This window comes from Neolamprologus brichardi, chromosome 14 (assembly GCF_056152115.1).
Source record: "Neolamprologus brichardi isolate AB-2024 chromosome 14, ASM5615211v1, whole genome shotgun sequence".
NCBI lineage: Eukaryota > Metazoa > Chordata > Actinopteri > Cichliformes > Cichlidae > Neolamprologus > Neolamprologus brichardi.
This window is the reverse complement of record NC_142117.1, coordinates 3,005,358-3,020,403: the sequence shown is the minus strand read 5'-3', so window position 1 is coordinate 3,020,403 and position 15,046 is coordinate 3,005,358. Positions and strand designations below refer to the sequence as shown.

Sequence of the window (15,046 nt, the reverse complement as noted above, 5' to 3'; positions counted from 1 at the left end):
TGTATCTCAGTTTCTCCATTAGATCCACTCCTCACTTGCTTGGATTAAAACCACCAAGATATCGATGCTTAGGATTGCAAAATGGCATCTGAACAAACCACAAGACTGCCAGAGCAATTTCCTTTAGAGATATGACACCAAAGTGATGTTTATCCATAATGCACAGCATAACGTTTGGAAAAAAACCCCTAATACAGCATAGCAGCACAAACACCTAACACCAACCGTCAGAACGGTGGTGGAGGGATGAAAATTCGGGCATCTTGCCGTTACCAAGTTCACTATGAACTCATCTGTTCACCTGTTCAGTATTCTAGAGTCAAATGTGAGGCCAAGCCAAAGCTTGGATCAAACTTGGTCATCAACAAGACAATATGGAAATCTACAAGAGCTTATCATCTATAATAATGGCTGAAAAAGAAAACAATCAAGGTGCTGCAGTGGTCCAAAGTGCAGACCTCAACCTGACTGAAATGCTGTGGCGGGCCATTCAAACAGCTGAGCATAGACCAAACTTAAACAATGCTTTAAAGAGAGGGGAACATTTCTACAAGTTAATGCTGTGAAATGTGGTTCTACAAGCTACTGATTCATGGGGTGTTGGAGCCCGTTCTCACTCCCGAGGCGTAACATGCCGACGTTTTGTCACGTCCCGCGGTGTTCCTGAGGAACGCGAAAGGAGACCTTCGGCGTTCTTATGGTACGCGGTGGGTTATGGCCGAAATCCAGTGCAATGACGCTCCCGCGGTAATAAACGTTCCAGCCCTGTATTCCAGCCCTAAACCTAACCTTATCCCTAGCCCTAACCATAACCTTTTTCCTGATCTTAACCATGACTTTAATGATGTTAAATAAAGAAAAAGAGCGAACATGTGTAGATAGAGTCCATACGGTTCTCATATTTCCTCATTTTTTCATTTAGGAACGTGGTGGGTAGCCGAAAACGTAATATGTTGACGATTTGTCACCTAGCGTAAAATGTTACGCTTTGGAAGTGAGAACGTGTTGGGTGTCCTTAGTTATTAATAGCGTTACATCCCTGGATGGATCCTATGGCTCACAAAGAGCTCACATAACTCACAGATGCAGGCCTTGCAGCAGTTAACAGATTTTCATATAGGCTGCAAAAACTGCTTGTTTCTTTATTTTAAAAAGGCCTTCGTAAAACTAGAACATTATTATTTGCCAATGATCGAGGAAAAACTAGATCATTTTAAAAGCCCTTAGTTAAACCCAGCTGTCTCAGGGTCACCAGGGCTGGACCAGGTGACCCTGAATCCTCCCTTAGTTATGCTGCAATAGATGTAGGCTGCCAGGGATTCCCATGATGCATTGAGTTTTTCCTTTCCAGTCACCTTTCTCACTCACTATGTATTAACAGACCTCTCTGCATTGAATCATATCTGTTATTAACCTCTGTCTCTCTTCCACAGCATGTCTTTATCCTGTCTTCCTTCTCTCACCCCAACCAATCACAGCAGATGGCCCCGCCCCTCCCTGAGCCTGGTTCTGTTGGAGGTTTCTTCCTGTTAAAAGGGAGTTTTTCCTTCCCACTGTCGCCAAAGTGCTGCTCATAGGGGGTCATATGATTGTTGGGTTTTTCTCTGTATCTATGAAGCGCCTTGAGGCGACTTTTGTTGTGATTTGGCGCTATATAAATAAAATTGAATTAAATTGAATTAGTTAATTTTAAGTCAGTTTCAAGCCTTCTCTTTATCTCAGAAATTCTTGAAAGAGAAAGTTGTGAAACAGCTAACTGATCATCTGCAGAGGAACAATTTATTTGAAAAGTTAACTCAGGTTTCAGAAATCATCACAGCACAGAAACAGCATTAGTGAAGGTTACAAATGATCTTCTTGTGGCCTCTGACAGCAGGTCTGTCATAACAGACCATTACAATATGATGACAAGCACAGTGTGCTTCATGGCTACTCCTTCAAAAGATTAGTATTTTTAAAAAATTCTTGAATTCTTAAATTCATATTCTTACCTAAGCTGTGTGAGTATCCTCTCCTCTTCAGCGAGGTAGAGGGTCCTCTCCTCTTCCAGTTCAGCTCTCTGCCTGAACGCTGCCTCCTCAAATTGAGCCAGCCGATCACACATCAACGCCACTAGCTCGTGGCCTGCCATCTGCAGTGTAGAACTCACAGTCTCTTGGTTTGATAGCTGAAAAACATCCAGCAAGTCAGGAATCAGGAAAACGTTTTGGGGTTTTCAGAGCAAATATTGGTAATATGACCATTTCAACATAACACTTAATCTATAATAGCTTGTTTTAGGCAAATGATGAACTGAGGTGTTGCAGCAAGGCCCAGCATAAGATCTTCTGACTGCTCTCTTTAGGTATCACAACGAGTGATAATTGACCTCGATCTCACTATCCAGCCATCACACGCATCCTCCACTGTGACACCTACCCTCTGCATGTCCTTCTTCACTATATCCACGAGGTCTTCTCCTTGTCCTCCTGCCGTTCAGCTGCATACTCAGAATTCTTTGCACAATATGTTGTTTACCCCTCCTTTGCACATCTCTAACTTTTACTCCAACCTAAGGTGGCAGTAAATTATTGCCAAGTCGCAGCAGGTCTCACTACCATCCTATAAACCTTCCCTTTCAGTCTTGCTGCTTTCCTTCTATCACAAATCCTCACTGACACTCACACCACCCTGGCTGCACTCTTCTTCAGCTCTCTTGTGTCTGTTGCTTTGGATGATTGCCTCCAGGTATTTAAACCCTGACTACCTCTACTCCTTGCATCTTCATTGTTACACCTGTCTTCCTCGTATTCACACATATATTATATTCTATCTTGCTTCTTACACTCCTGTTCTCTCCAGTGCCTACCTCCACCTCTCCAGGCTCTCTTCCACTGCTCTCTGATCTCACTACAGATCACAGTGTCATCTGTAAACATCATAGTCCACAGAGACTCTGTCTAAACTCATCTATCAGCCTGTCCACCTGCACTGCGAACAAGAAGGGGCTCAGAGCTGATCCCTGGTGTAATCCCACCCACTTAACAGTTTGATACTGTTGACCATAATATTTTATTATAGCAATTAGAGCATTCTGTAGGTATTAATGATGGAGTTCCACAGGGCTCCGTGCTAGGACCAATTCGGTTTACATTACACATGCTTCCCTTTGGCAGTATGAGGTGCCGTAAGGGACATTATTACTGAAACGCTCTCACACACACTACTGAAACGCTCTCACACACAGTACTGAAACGCTCTCACACACACTACTGAAACGCTCTCACACACAGTAGTGAAACGCTCTCACACACACTACTGAAATTTTAGCTCTCACACACACTACTGAAACGCTCTCACACACACTACTGAAACGCTCTCACACACACTACTGAAATTTTAGCTCTCACACACACTACTGAAACGCTCTCACACACACTACTGAAACGCTCTCACACACACAACTGAAACGCTCTCACACACACTACTGAAACGCTCTCACACACACAACTGAAACGCTCTCACACACACTACTGAAACGCTCTCACACACACTACTGAAACGCTCTCACACACACTACTGAAATTTTAGCTCTCACACACACTACTGAAATTTTAGCTCTCACACACACTACTGAAACGCTCTCACACACACTACTGAAACGCTCTCACACACACAACTGAAACGCTCTCACACACACAACTGAAACGCTCTCACACGCACAACTGAAATTTTAGCTCTCACACACACAACTGAAACGCTCTCACACACACTACTGAAACGCTCTCACACACACAACTGAAACGCTCTCACACACACTACTGAAACGCTCTCACACACACAACTGAAACGCTCTCACACACACTACTGAAACGCTCTCACACACACTACTGAAATTTTAGCTCTCACACACACTACTGAAACGCTCTCACACACACAACTGAAACGCTCTCACACACACAACTGAAACGCTCTCACACGCACAACTGAAATTTTAGCTCTCACACACACAACTGAAACGCTCTCACACACACTACTGAAACGCTCTCACACACACTACTGAAACGCTCTCACACACACTACTGAAACGCTCTCACACACACTACTGAAACGCTCTCACACACACTACTGAAATTTTAGCTCTCACACACACTACTGAAACGCTCTCACACACACTACTGAAATTTTAGCTCTCACACACACTACTGAAACGCTCTCACACACACTACTGAAACGCTCTCACACACACAACTGAAACGCTCTCACACACACTACTGAAACGCTCTCACACACACTACTGAAACGCTCTCACACACACAACTGAAACGCTCTCACACGCACAACTGAAACGCTCTCACACACACTACTGAAACGCTCTCACACGCACAACTGAAATTTTAGCTCTCACACACACTACTGAAATTTTAGCTCTCACACACACTACTGAAATTTTAGCTCTCACACACACTACTGAAACGCTCTCACACACACTACTGAAACGCTCTCACACACACTACTGAAAAACCAAGGCATTTCAGTTAAACAGGAAGGCATTTCAGTTAAACAGGAAGGCATTTCAGTTAAACAGGAAGGCATTTCAGTTGAACAGGAAGGCATTTCAGTTGAACAGGAAGTTAATTCTTGACAAAGAAACTGAAGGAAAAAGTGGTAGATTTCAAACAAACCACTACACAGATGTCTACTCAGCAACCTGCTAGTTAGGGGTGGGTTTTTATAATCGATTTATCAATTAAAATCGATTCTGGCTTGGATAACGTGAAATCGATTCATTAAAATCCTGAATCGATTTTTTAATATAAATTAATTTTGCCCGAAATGCCAGAATCTCAGGTGAAACCTCACAAAATTTCAACAACCACCAAACAGCTAAAACAGTAAATGAGAGCAGGAACAAGGATTCTGCACAAAGACGTAAACACACAGCGCGGACCGCGGATCAGAATCAATGGGATGTCGCCTTTCTCACCAGATGGCAAGGACACGGTCGGGGCTGAAAGCCAACAGCTGGCTGATTCTGATCTGTCGGCGGTCCGCGCTTTGTTTTCACGCCGTTTTTGCCTGATTCTAAAGCTGTTAGTTTGATCTCTCTCCAAACAATATTGACTGAACCAGCAGCAAAAGAAGATCCAAACTGCGCTTCACGTAAACATCGTCATGAATTCCCTCTGACGTTTAATGTTTTGCTTCCACCACGATAAAATCACACGTCATGCACAGCTCTCTCTCTCTCTTTCTCTCTCTCTCTGTACTTCAAGAACAGTTTCCCGTCTAAAAATCTGTTTTCTGCATTATTCGCTTGCTTGTTACGCACAAGTCTACTGTTGTTTACAGCGCTGTCGGCCGCTGTTTTTTTTTTCGTTTTACATACTTCCTAAAAGAAAATCTTATTTCTGCCGTTCAATACTGAACAAATTTAAACATTTAAAAATTATGCAAAATGCAAAACGCTTAGCCGTGTCTCTAATAAAACCGCTGGAACGTGAGAGGTAACGTTCATATGTTGATTAATGGTTTTCTTTCGTTTTTGATGTACTGCAGAATATTTTTTATAAAATCTCAGGCCAGGAAAAATCACCTTCATGTTTTTCTGTGTTTTATCTTCAGCTACTTTTACACAAAGGCATCTGCTGTGACGCTCACACCTTTGATAAAGTCTTGCGTGTGTCAGCTTCCTTTTTTTAGATACAAAAATATGTAAATGTACTGATCTGAATTATAATATTGCTGACTGTCAAAATTTCCCAGAATCAAATTGAATTGAATTGAATCGAATCGAATTGAATCGAATCATGGCACGATAAGTTAGACAGCTTAGTCTTAGTGAGACAGCTGCATTACTTAAAAATATATTAGCCTCAGCATAAGTCAAAATTTAGAATAGCAGGAGACGGGCATTATCCTGGTTATTTTTTTTTTTTTTGGCATATGTGCTTTTTGTCTTTTTTAGCAAAGAAAAAAATATCTTAAAATCATCAATAAAACCAGGGAGAGAAGGCTTAGCGTTCCCCCATTTAACACAATGGATATGATATTTACTCAAACGTATGATGATGTTAATAATGTCTGATACACCCAATGCTAGATGATCCATATAAAAAAAATTATGATGTAATTCAAATAGTGGCACATCATTAATATTTAGGGAAATCCAATTTTTTAAGTTGCACCAAATACATTGTGTGATAGGGCATAGAAAAAAAAGATGTTCTAGGGTTTCATTTTCATCAGTACAAAAAGAACACTGATCCACCTCAAAGCCAAATCTCTTTTTTTAGAAATTCTGCCACAGGATTAATTTTTTTTAAAGTGTGTTTCTTTAACTTTAGGTAGAATAGGCTATTTCATAAATTTTTAGTATGCTTTATCCAGTGTATATGAAATAACTAAATTAGAACCATGCAATGTAACCATTCTGTTGTAACTATGAAATATTTTTGTCTTTGAAGAAACTACTAACAAATTTCTTATTGCATTTTTATCAAACAGCTGACATTGCCCTAGCAATAAATTTGGGAGCACTGATGAGAAATTATTGTATATCATAAAAATTTTAATCAAATGAAGCAGAGGCAGTGGGACCAGTTCACAAAATTTGTTATATTCTCTTTGAGAACAGTTTAGACAATATTTTTCTGAAAAGTCTGGGTAACTTAGAATTACACCGTTATCATCCAACAAATCTGTTATGAATATAATCTTTTTGTTCAAACCAGTCACTCTTGAAAATTGATTTTTGATTAAGTGTTATTACCCTATTATTCCATAAGGTTGAATTATGGGGAGAAGTTGTGGGTAAATCTCATTTTCCCAAAAATGCACAGTCTGTTTTGGAAAGTTTGATATCTTTATGGGGATTTTATTTACCGCAAAATCACATTTCAAAATAAAGTCTAATCCTGTATACTATTTTATTAAACAAGGATCATAGGATGTGGAGCTAAGTAGAGTCTGGCTGTGACAGACAAGATTTTAACCATTTAATTCTAAGGGTGCTATCCATAAATTCTAATTCTGGAGTTTTGATACCACCTTTATTGTATTCCTTCACAAGCTGATATCTTTATATGTAATGGGTTTTATTCCTCCACAAAAATTCGAAAATAACTGTGTTAGCCTTATTAATGCTTTTAGAGGAGATATATAGAGAGTGACAAGGATAAATCAATTTGGAGATGCCTTCAGCTTTAGATAGGATGTTTCTGCCAAAAAAAGCGAGGTCTCTGCTTAACCAGTGGCTAAGTGATTTCTTCATCTCGATGATACAGTTAGAAATATTGGTGTCTTTTCTGCTAATTGGGTTTTTTAGATATTATCAGCCCTATATATTTAACTTTAGATTCAACTCTAACCAAAGCTATTGAGGAGTCAGAGCTTGTATGAATCAGGAGAAGTTCACATTTTTTGATACTGAGAGATAAACGAGAAGCTTTAGTTTTCTCTACCATGTATTTATCTTTCAAAAACATAGATGTATCATCTGTGAATTGACTTATTTTGAAGTCTTTATTAAAAATTGATATTCCTTGTATGTCGTTAGAATTTTTGATTAATAGTGTTAACAACTGAGTTGCCAATATAAAAAGCTTAGGGGAAACAGGACATAATTGCCAAATTCCCTGTTGCACCTTGAATCCATTCCTTGATTCAAGGAAGCTAAAATATTGTTAAGTAATGCGGCTGCTTCACTTAGGCTACAAGCACAGCCGTCCCCAACCCCCAGGTCCTGGACCAGTACCGGTCTGTGAGGTACCGGGTCGCAAGAGTTGAGGCTTGAGTTTGAAATTCATGGTTTTCATGGTATTTATAATTTTTTTTTATTTTTATATTGTTTACGTGGCACAAAAAAGGTTGTGAACTGCTGTACTAGCAGGTTGCTGAGTAGACATCCTTGTAGTGTTTTGAAATATACCACTTTTTCCATCAGTTTCCTTGTCAGGAAACAACTTCCTGTTCAGCGGAAATGCCTCTGGTTTCAGTGGAGTGCGTGAGTGCATTTCAGTAGTGTGTGTGAGAGCGTTTCAGTAGTGTGTGTGAGAGCTAAAATTTTAGTAGTGTGTGTGAGAGCGTTTCAGTAGTGTGTGTGAGAGCTAAAATTTCAGTAGTGTGTGTGAGAGCTAAAATTTCAGTAGTGTGTGTGAGAGTGTTTCAGTAGTGTGTGTGAAAGCTAAAATTTCAGTTGTGCGTGTGAGAGCGTTTCAGTAGTGTGTGTGAGAGCGTTTCAGTAGTGTGTGTGAGAGCGTTTCAGTAGTGTGTGTGAGAGCTAAAATTTCAGTAGTGTGTGTGAGAGCATTTCAGTAGTGTGTGTGAGAGCGTTTCAGTTGTGTGTGTGAGAGCGTTTCTGTAGTGTGTGTGAGAGCTAAAATTTCAGTAGTGTGTGTGAGAGCATTTCAGTAGTGTGTGTGAGAGCATTTCAGTAGTGTGTGTGAGAGTGTTTCAGTAGTGTGTGTGAGAGCGTTTCAGTAGTGTGTGTGAGAGCGTTTCAGTAGTGTGTGTGAAAGCTAAAATTTCAGTTGTGCGTGTGAGAGCGTTTCAGTAGTGTGTGTGAGAGCGTTTCAGTTGTGTGTGTGAGAGCGTTTCAGTAGTGTGTGTGAGAGCGTTTCAGTAGTGTGTGTGAGAGCTAAAATTTCAGTAGTGTGTGTGAGAGCATTTCAGTAGTGTGTGTGAGAGCATTTCAGTAGTGTGTGTGAGAGCGTTTCAGTTGTGTGTGTGAGAGCGTTTCTGTAGTGTGTGTGAGAGCGTTTCAGTAGTGTGTGTGAGAGCTAAAATTTCAGTAGTGTGTGTGAGAGCATTTCAGTAGTGTGTGTGAGAGCGTTTCAGTAGTGTGTGTGAGAGCATTTCAGTAGTGTGTGTGAGAGCGTTTCAGTTGTGTGTGTGAGAGCGTTTCTGTAGTGTGTGTGAGAGCGTTTCAGTAGTGTGTGTGAGAGCTAAAATTTCAGTAGTGTGTGTGAGAGCTAAAATTTCAGTAGTGTGTGTGAGAGTGTTTCAGTAGTGTGTGTGAGAGCGTTTCAGTAGTGTGTGTGAGAGCTAAAATTTCAGTTGTGTGTGTGAGAGCGTTTCAGTAGTGTGTGATCGAGCATTTCAGTAGTGTGTGTGAGAGCGTTTCAGTAGTGTGTGTGAGAGCTAAAATTTCAGTTGTGTGTGTGAGAGCGTTTCAGTAGTGTGTGTGAGAGCGTTTCAGTAGTGTGTGTGAGAGTGTTTCAGTAGTGTGTGTGAGAGCTAAAATTTCAGTAGTGTGTGTGAGAGCTAAAATTTCAGTTGTGTGTGTGAGGGCGTTTCAGTACTGTGTGTGAGAGCGTTTCAGTAATAATGTCCCTTACGGCACCTCATAAGGCAGCATCATCAATCATAGCATACAGTTTCATTAATTTGCTATGCAGATGACACCCAGCTCTATCTGTCCATGAAGCCAGATAACACACATCAATTAGTTAAACTGTGGGAATGTCTTAAAGACATAAAGACCTGGATGTCCTCCAATTTCCTGCTCGTAAATTCAGGTAAAACTGAGCTTATTATACACAGCCCCAAAAACCTTACAAATATGGTATCTAACCAGATGCTACTCTGGATGGCATTACCTTGGCCTCCGGTAACACTGTGAGGAACCTTGGAGTCATTTTTGACCAGGACATGTCCTTTGATGTCAAATTAAACAAATATGTAGAACTGCATTTGTGCAGTATCTCATCCTGTCTCAGGCTGATGCTGAAAAAGTAGTTCATGCATTTATTACTTCTAGGCTGGACGACTGTAATTCATTATTATCAGGATGTCCTAAAAACTCCCTGAAAAGCCTTCAGCTAATCCAAAATGCTGCAGCAAGAGTCCTGAATCTATTTATCCTGTCTTCCTTCTCTCACCCCAACCAATCACAGCAGATGGCCCCGCCCCTCCCTGAGCCTGGTTCTGCCGGAGGTTTCTTCCTGTTAAAAGGGAGTTTTTCCTTCCCACTGTCACCAAAGTGCTTGCTCATAGGGGGTCATATGATTGTTGGGTTTTTCTCTGTATCTATGAAGCGCCTTGAGGCGACTTTTGTTGTGATTTGGCGCTATATAAATAAAATTGAATTGAATTGAACTGACAGGGACTAGAAAGAGAGAGCATAGCTCTTTCATACTGGCCTCTCTTCTTTGGCTCACAGTTAAATCCAGAATCAATCATCTTTAGGCATGAAAAGATGAATAAAAATACTTAAAAAATCCTGATTCATGCATGACAGCATTAAATAACAATAATTACAATGACAGGACAAGAAAACAGCCTTTGAATAGCACCAAAGTAGAATGGCTTCCAGGTCCTTCTTCGGTGAAATCGGCTTCCTGTTTGAATTCGGGAGACAGACACCCTCTCTACTTTTAAGATTAGGCTTAAATTTTTTTGAGAAAGCATATAGCTGGGGTTGGATCAGGTGACCCTGAATTCTCCCTTAGATACACTCCAATATTTCTAGGCTGCTGGGGGCTTTCCATGATGCTTTGCGTCTTCTTCAGTCAGATGTGTTTTTTTCCATCACTATGTGTTCATACACCACTTTGCATTTAATCATTAGTTATTATTAACCTCTGGGTCTATTCCACAGCATGACTTTGTCCCATCTTCTTCCCCTGACCCCAGGGGGTCGCAGCAGATGGCCTCCCCTCCCTGAGCGTGGTTCTGCTGGAGGTTTCTTATTGTTAAAAGATTTTTTTCTTTCCTATTGTCACCAAAGCACATGCTCATGGGGGGTGGGGGTTCTGATTGTTGAGGTTTTCTCTGATCTCTCTGTATGTAAAGCCCCTTAAGGCAACTATCGTTGTGATTTGGCGCTACATAAATAAAACTAAGTTGAAGTGATTTGATTTGGCTTGGAGCGCTTTGAGTCGTCAGTAAGACAACATAAGGACATACGTCAGTATTTACTACTATTATTAATAACTTTATTACTTGTGTTGCATTAACTGTAAACAGTGAGCAGAGTTGAGTACCTGTAACTGTCTGAGCTGGTTCAACTGGAGTCGCAGCTCGCACACATTCCTCTTGGCTGACACTAAACGCTGTTGCATCCTGCTGTCAGAAGCAGGAGCCCGAGGAGCTGGATGGATGGAGGTAAAGCTGTCAGTCAAAGCAGGAATCTGAGGCTCAGATGATTCTCCTGAAGGGCAAAGAAATCGTTTCCTTTTCAGAATTTTCATACCATGAGATACACTCATAGTGGCAATATGTACATTTAACCTCTCACCAAGTCTGTTGTTTATAAGGTTGCATTCTGGACTCTCACTGAAAACACAGAGTAAGACAAAAGACCTGAAATGACTGTTTTAACCCAGGTTTATATCGTATACAGAAATAATCTTACTTTATGAGGTAAAGACCTGTTAGTCAAACTAATATTATATTTGATTAAATGAATTCTTGTTTTATACACATTGTTATTTTAAATACTACCAACAACAAACATAATAAATGTAAGAATAATTAATATACAGGGTGGGCCATTTATATGGATACACCGTAATAACATGGGAATAGTTGGTGATATTAAAGTCCTGTTTGTGGCACATTAGTATATGTGAGGGGGCAAACTCCTCAAGATGGGTGGTGACCATGGTGGCTATTTAGAAGTCGGCCATCTTGGATACAACTTTTGTTTTTTCAGTAGGAAGAGGGCCATGTGACACATCAAACTTATTGGTAATGTCACAAGAAAAACAATGGTGTGCTTGGTTTCAACGTAACTTTATTCTTTCATGAGTTATTTACAAGTTTCTCTCTGTTCACAGCCATTGACACCATGTGCCACAAACAGGACTTTAATATCACCAACCATTCCCATGTTATTACGGTGTATCCATATAAATGGCCACCCTGTAGTAATTGTTAATATCAGTAGATGTTACAGACCTGACAGCATCCTTGTCTCCTGGTCCTATGGACAAAGCGTGGTGCACTAGCCCTGCTAGACTGGCTATCTGCTCCTCCATGGCTTTGATTCTCTCACTGACAAATAGGAATACATACATTATATCCATCGCATAACACTTATATGAACCATGAGAACAGCTCGCCACCATGTAACTGTCATAATTTCGTTTAAGCACCATTTCCCAACCATTGGTCTCATGATTCTTTATATTGGAAGGGAAATACACTCCGAGAGCATCCTGGTAGTTCACCCTGAGTCTACATCATCAGGAGGAAGAAAGGTTCACATGATCAGCCCTAACCGTACACTTTATCAAAAGGAACAGTTGAAGCTTAATCTTAAAAACAACTCCCCTCTCCACTTCCTCACTGGTCACTTCCCCATTGACACTTAGTTTATGAATCTGAGCTCCCTGTGCTGCCTACTCATCATACTTGAAAAAGCCTTAAAGGACAAAATAAGGTTAATAATTTTATGCATTTTGTGACTTAAGTGGGGTCAGTTTAAGAGTCCAGCTGAACCAAGCACAACTTTTGTTAATGGAGTTTTACTTTTATAACACATTTCTACTCTGAGCATTCGAAGCAAATCTCGAGAGGCCTGTTTTTTTAGTTTGCAGATATCATCGCTGTGTGATATTTTGCAGTTACTGAGTGTCCGGTTCTGAAACTTCTACCACGCAATTTCGACCTAGTAACAGAAATATCTCAAAGGACAAATGCGAGATAAGTCGTTAGTTGTGTATTTAATTCAAAAAGGGCAACATGTCATGTTTAGTTTTAGCAATGCAACAAGGCAATCACTCTGGCTATCAGCTCACCTTTGGGCATTGCTGGCATTCATATGGCCCTGAAACAGTCTCTCAGTTTGTCCGAGAGTACTGTCAGCAAAAACAGATGAGGTGGAGGATGAGGATCCACTGCCTCTTCTTCTGCTTATAATCTCTAGTGTAGCGTCCTGCCCCAGGGACTGGCGAATCAGTGACTTCTTCTCAGGAGACACTAGGCCCACACCTCCGATGATTTGTCCACCATCAAACATCCTGACTTCACTGAGTCTGTGAGGGGAACTAGGGGGGATTTTGGTTCCCATTGGGGGAAGCTGACCGTCAGCATACTTCCTACTCTTCCGCCTAGAGAAAGGAAAAGCAGATGGAATAGAAAGTGAATGTATGTACAGCAGTGTAAAACCCACATACAATATAGATGAAAAATCAAGTAATCAGTTTATCAAAGTCTCTAATTTCTATCGTAGTTTTCATTATAATAGAGATGGCTATAATAGCAATCACAAAATCCAGAAAAACCTATTACATAGTTAGTTATTACAAGTCATCAATTGATGTTCATGTCATTGATTGAAATAAATATTTGTTCCCAATCTTGTAGTTGGTCACCAGGTTTGCACACATCTCAGGAGGAATTGTTGCCTACTTCTCTAACTAACTCTAAATCCTTTGGGTTTCTTGACTGCAAAGCAAGTTGAAGCTTCAGCGACCTTCACAGGCTTTCTACAGGATGGTCTGGAGGAAAGAGCTCACATAGAGCTCAGGACCACTGATGTTTTTACATGACAAAAGTGATTTAGACAAACAAACAAACAAAAATTACAAAGAACCAGAGATGGGCGTAATCCAATTACTTTTTTCAGGTAACGAGTACAGTAAGGGATTACTATTGCAAAAACGGTAATTAGATTACCGTTACTTTCCCGTAGGAACGCTGCGTTACTGCGTTACTAAAACCGTGATTTTTTGCGAGAATGTCTCATGACAGTGACGTAAGCGAGTGCGACGTTCGTGACAACAGCTGTGTGCAGATCAACAATGGATCATATATGGAGTGCAGAGAGAGTATGAGCGTGCAGCGTTTAAAGCGTGGAAGTACTGACCTTACTTTGAGTTTGATTCCATAAAAAGTGACAAAAACATTAGTGTCCGTTGTGCGTGGGAAGAAAACTTCTTTTTACAGCGAAAAAAACCCTAAACTTCCAAACAAGCACCGAGTAGCTACGACGTAATGGGAAACTAGTCTTTGACTTTATTTATTTTCTGCTGTGTTTTACTTGCATCTATTTGAAAGACTGAGTGTAAACACAAAAAATATTTTATTTTATGTGCTGGAATGTGCAGAAAATAGGTTTAAATGTTAAACTAATTTCTTCCAGTCAGAGAATGTTGCAGATAATTTAATTTTTGCTTGATGCATAAAGTTAAAAGATTAAAACTAATAAAACAAGTTTTAAAAAGAGACTTTTCCATTTAATTACATTTTGTATGATGGATTATGCAAAAAAAAGTAGAATTGGGCTGAAAGATCTATCACTTTATCACCTATTCAGGTTGTAAATCGTGTTTTTAAAAAGTAACTAAGTAACTAAGTAATTAATTACTTTTGAAAATAAGTAATCAGTAAAGTAATGGGATTACTTTTTTGGGGAAGTAATCGGTAATTAGTTACTGATTACTTTTTTCAAGTAACTTGACCAACACTGCAAAGAACAATATAGTATACACAACTATTAAACATTATGTCTCTCCCTTCTGAGTCCCTGTCAGTACATACATTAGTAACTGATGAACAAATTGATTTAGTTTGCTTTAAAGAAACCTGGTTAGAGCAGAATAATTATGTTAGTTTAAATGAATCAATAGCCTTATAATACTTAAATCTCCAATAGTGGGTTACAAAGCAGTGGAAAAATACATTTCATCACAGTAGATCTTTCTCAAAGGGCTGTAACTACGTTTAAGGATATAATTTCCCACGTGCCAACACAGTGCCGAGCAGGTACTTAAACTCTACTCCCTAATATTTTTTTACAACTTCAATGCATATTTAATTTTCTGTAATATATTTATAATTAGAGCTATTTGCATTTATTAGAGATATTTTGTTAAATTTTGTAACTTTGTAATATATTCTTTTATTTAGTTCAGTTTAGTTAATTACTGTTCTTTTCATTTTGGAGCAATTGTCACCACATCATTTCCTCTTTGATTATTAAGGTATTCTGATTTTGATTCAGATGATTCCTGGAAGAAATATAATCCAGTTCAGTTCAATTTTATTTATATAGAGCCAAATCGCAACAAGGTGCTTTAAACTGATAAAGACTCCACAACAATACAGAGATCAGATGGTC

General features: G+C 39.7%; 1 protein-coding gene across 1 annotated transcript in view; it reads right to left on the bottom strand.

The window, feature by feature from the left end:
* LOC102791002 (sickle tail protein homolog) overlaps positions 1-15,046 on the bottom strand; it is a 100,889-nt gene that overhangs the window by 34,611 nt on the left and 51,232 nt on the right. The window contains exons 8-12 of the mRNA XM_087850631.1: positions 12,723-13,034; positions 11,881-11,976; positions 11,219-11,256; positions 10,965-11,131; positions 1,992-2,167 (exon numbers count right to left, since the gene is read on the bottom strand). Of these exons, the coding sequence (XP_087706757.1) occupies positions 1,992-2,167; positions 10,965-11,131; positions 11,219-11,256; positions 11,881-11,976; positions 12,723-13,034 (789 nt within the window). The remainder of the gene's footprint in view (positions 1-1,991; positions 2,168-10,964; positions 11,132-11,218; positions 11,257-11,880; positions 11,977-12,722; positions 13,035-15,046) is intronic.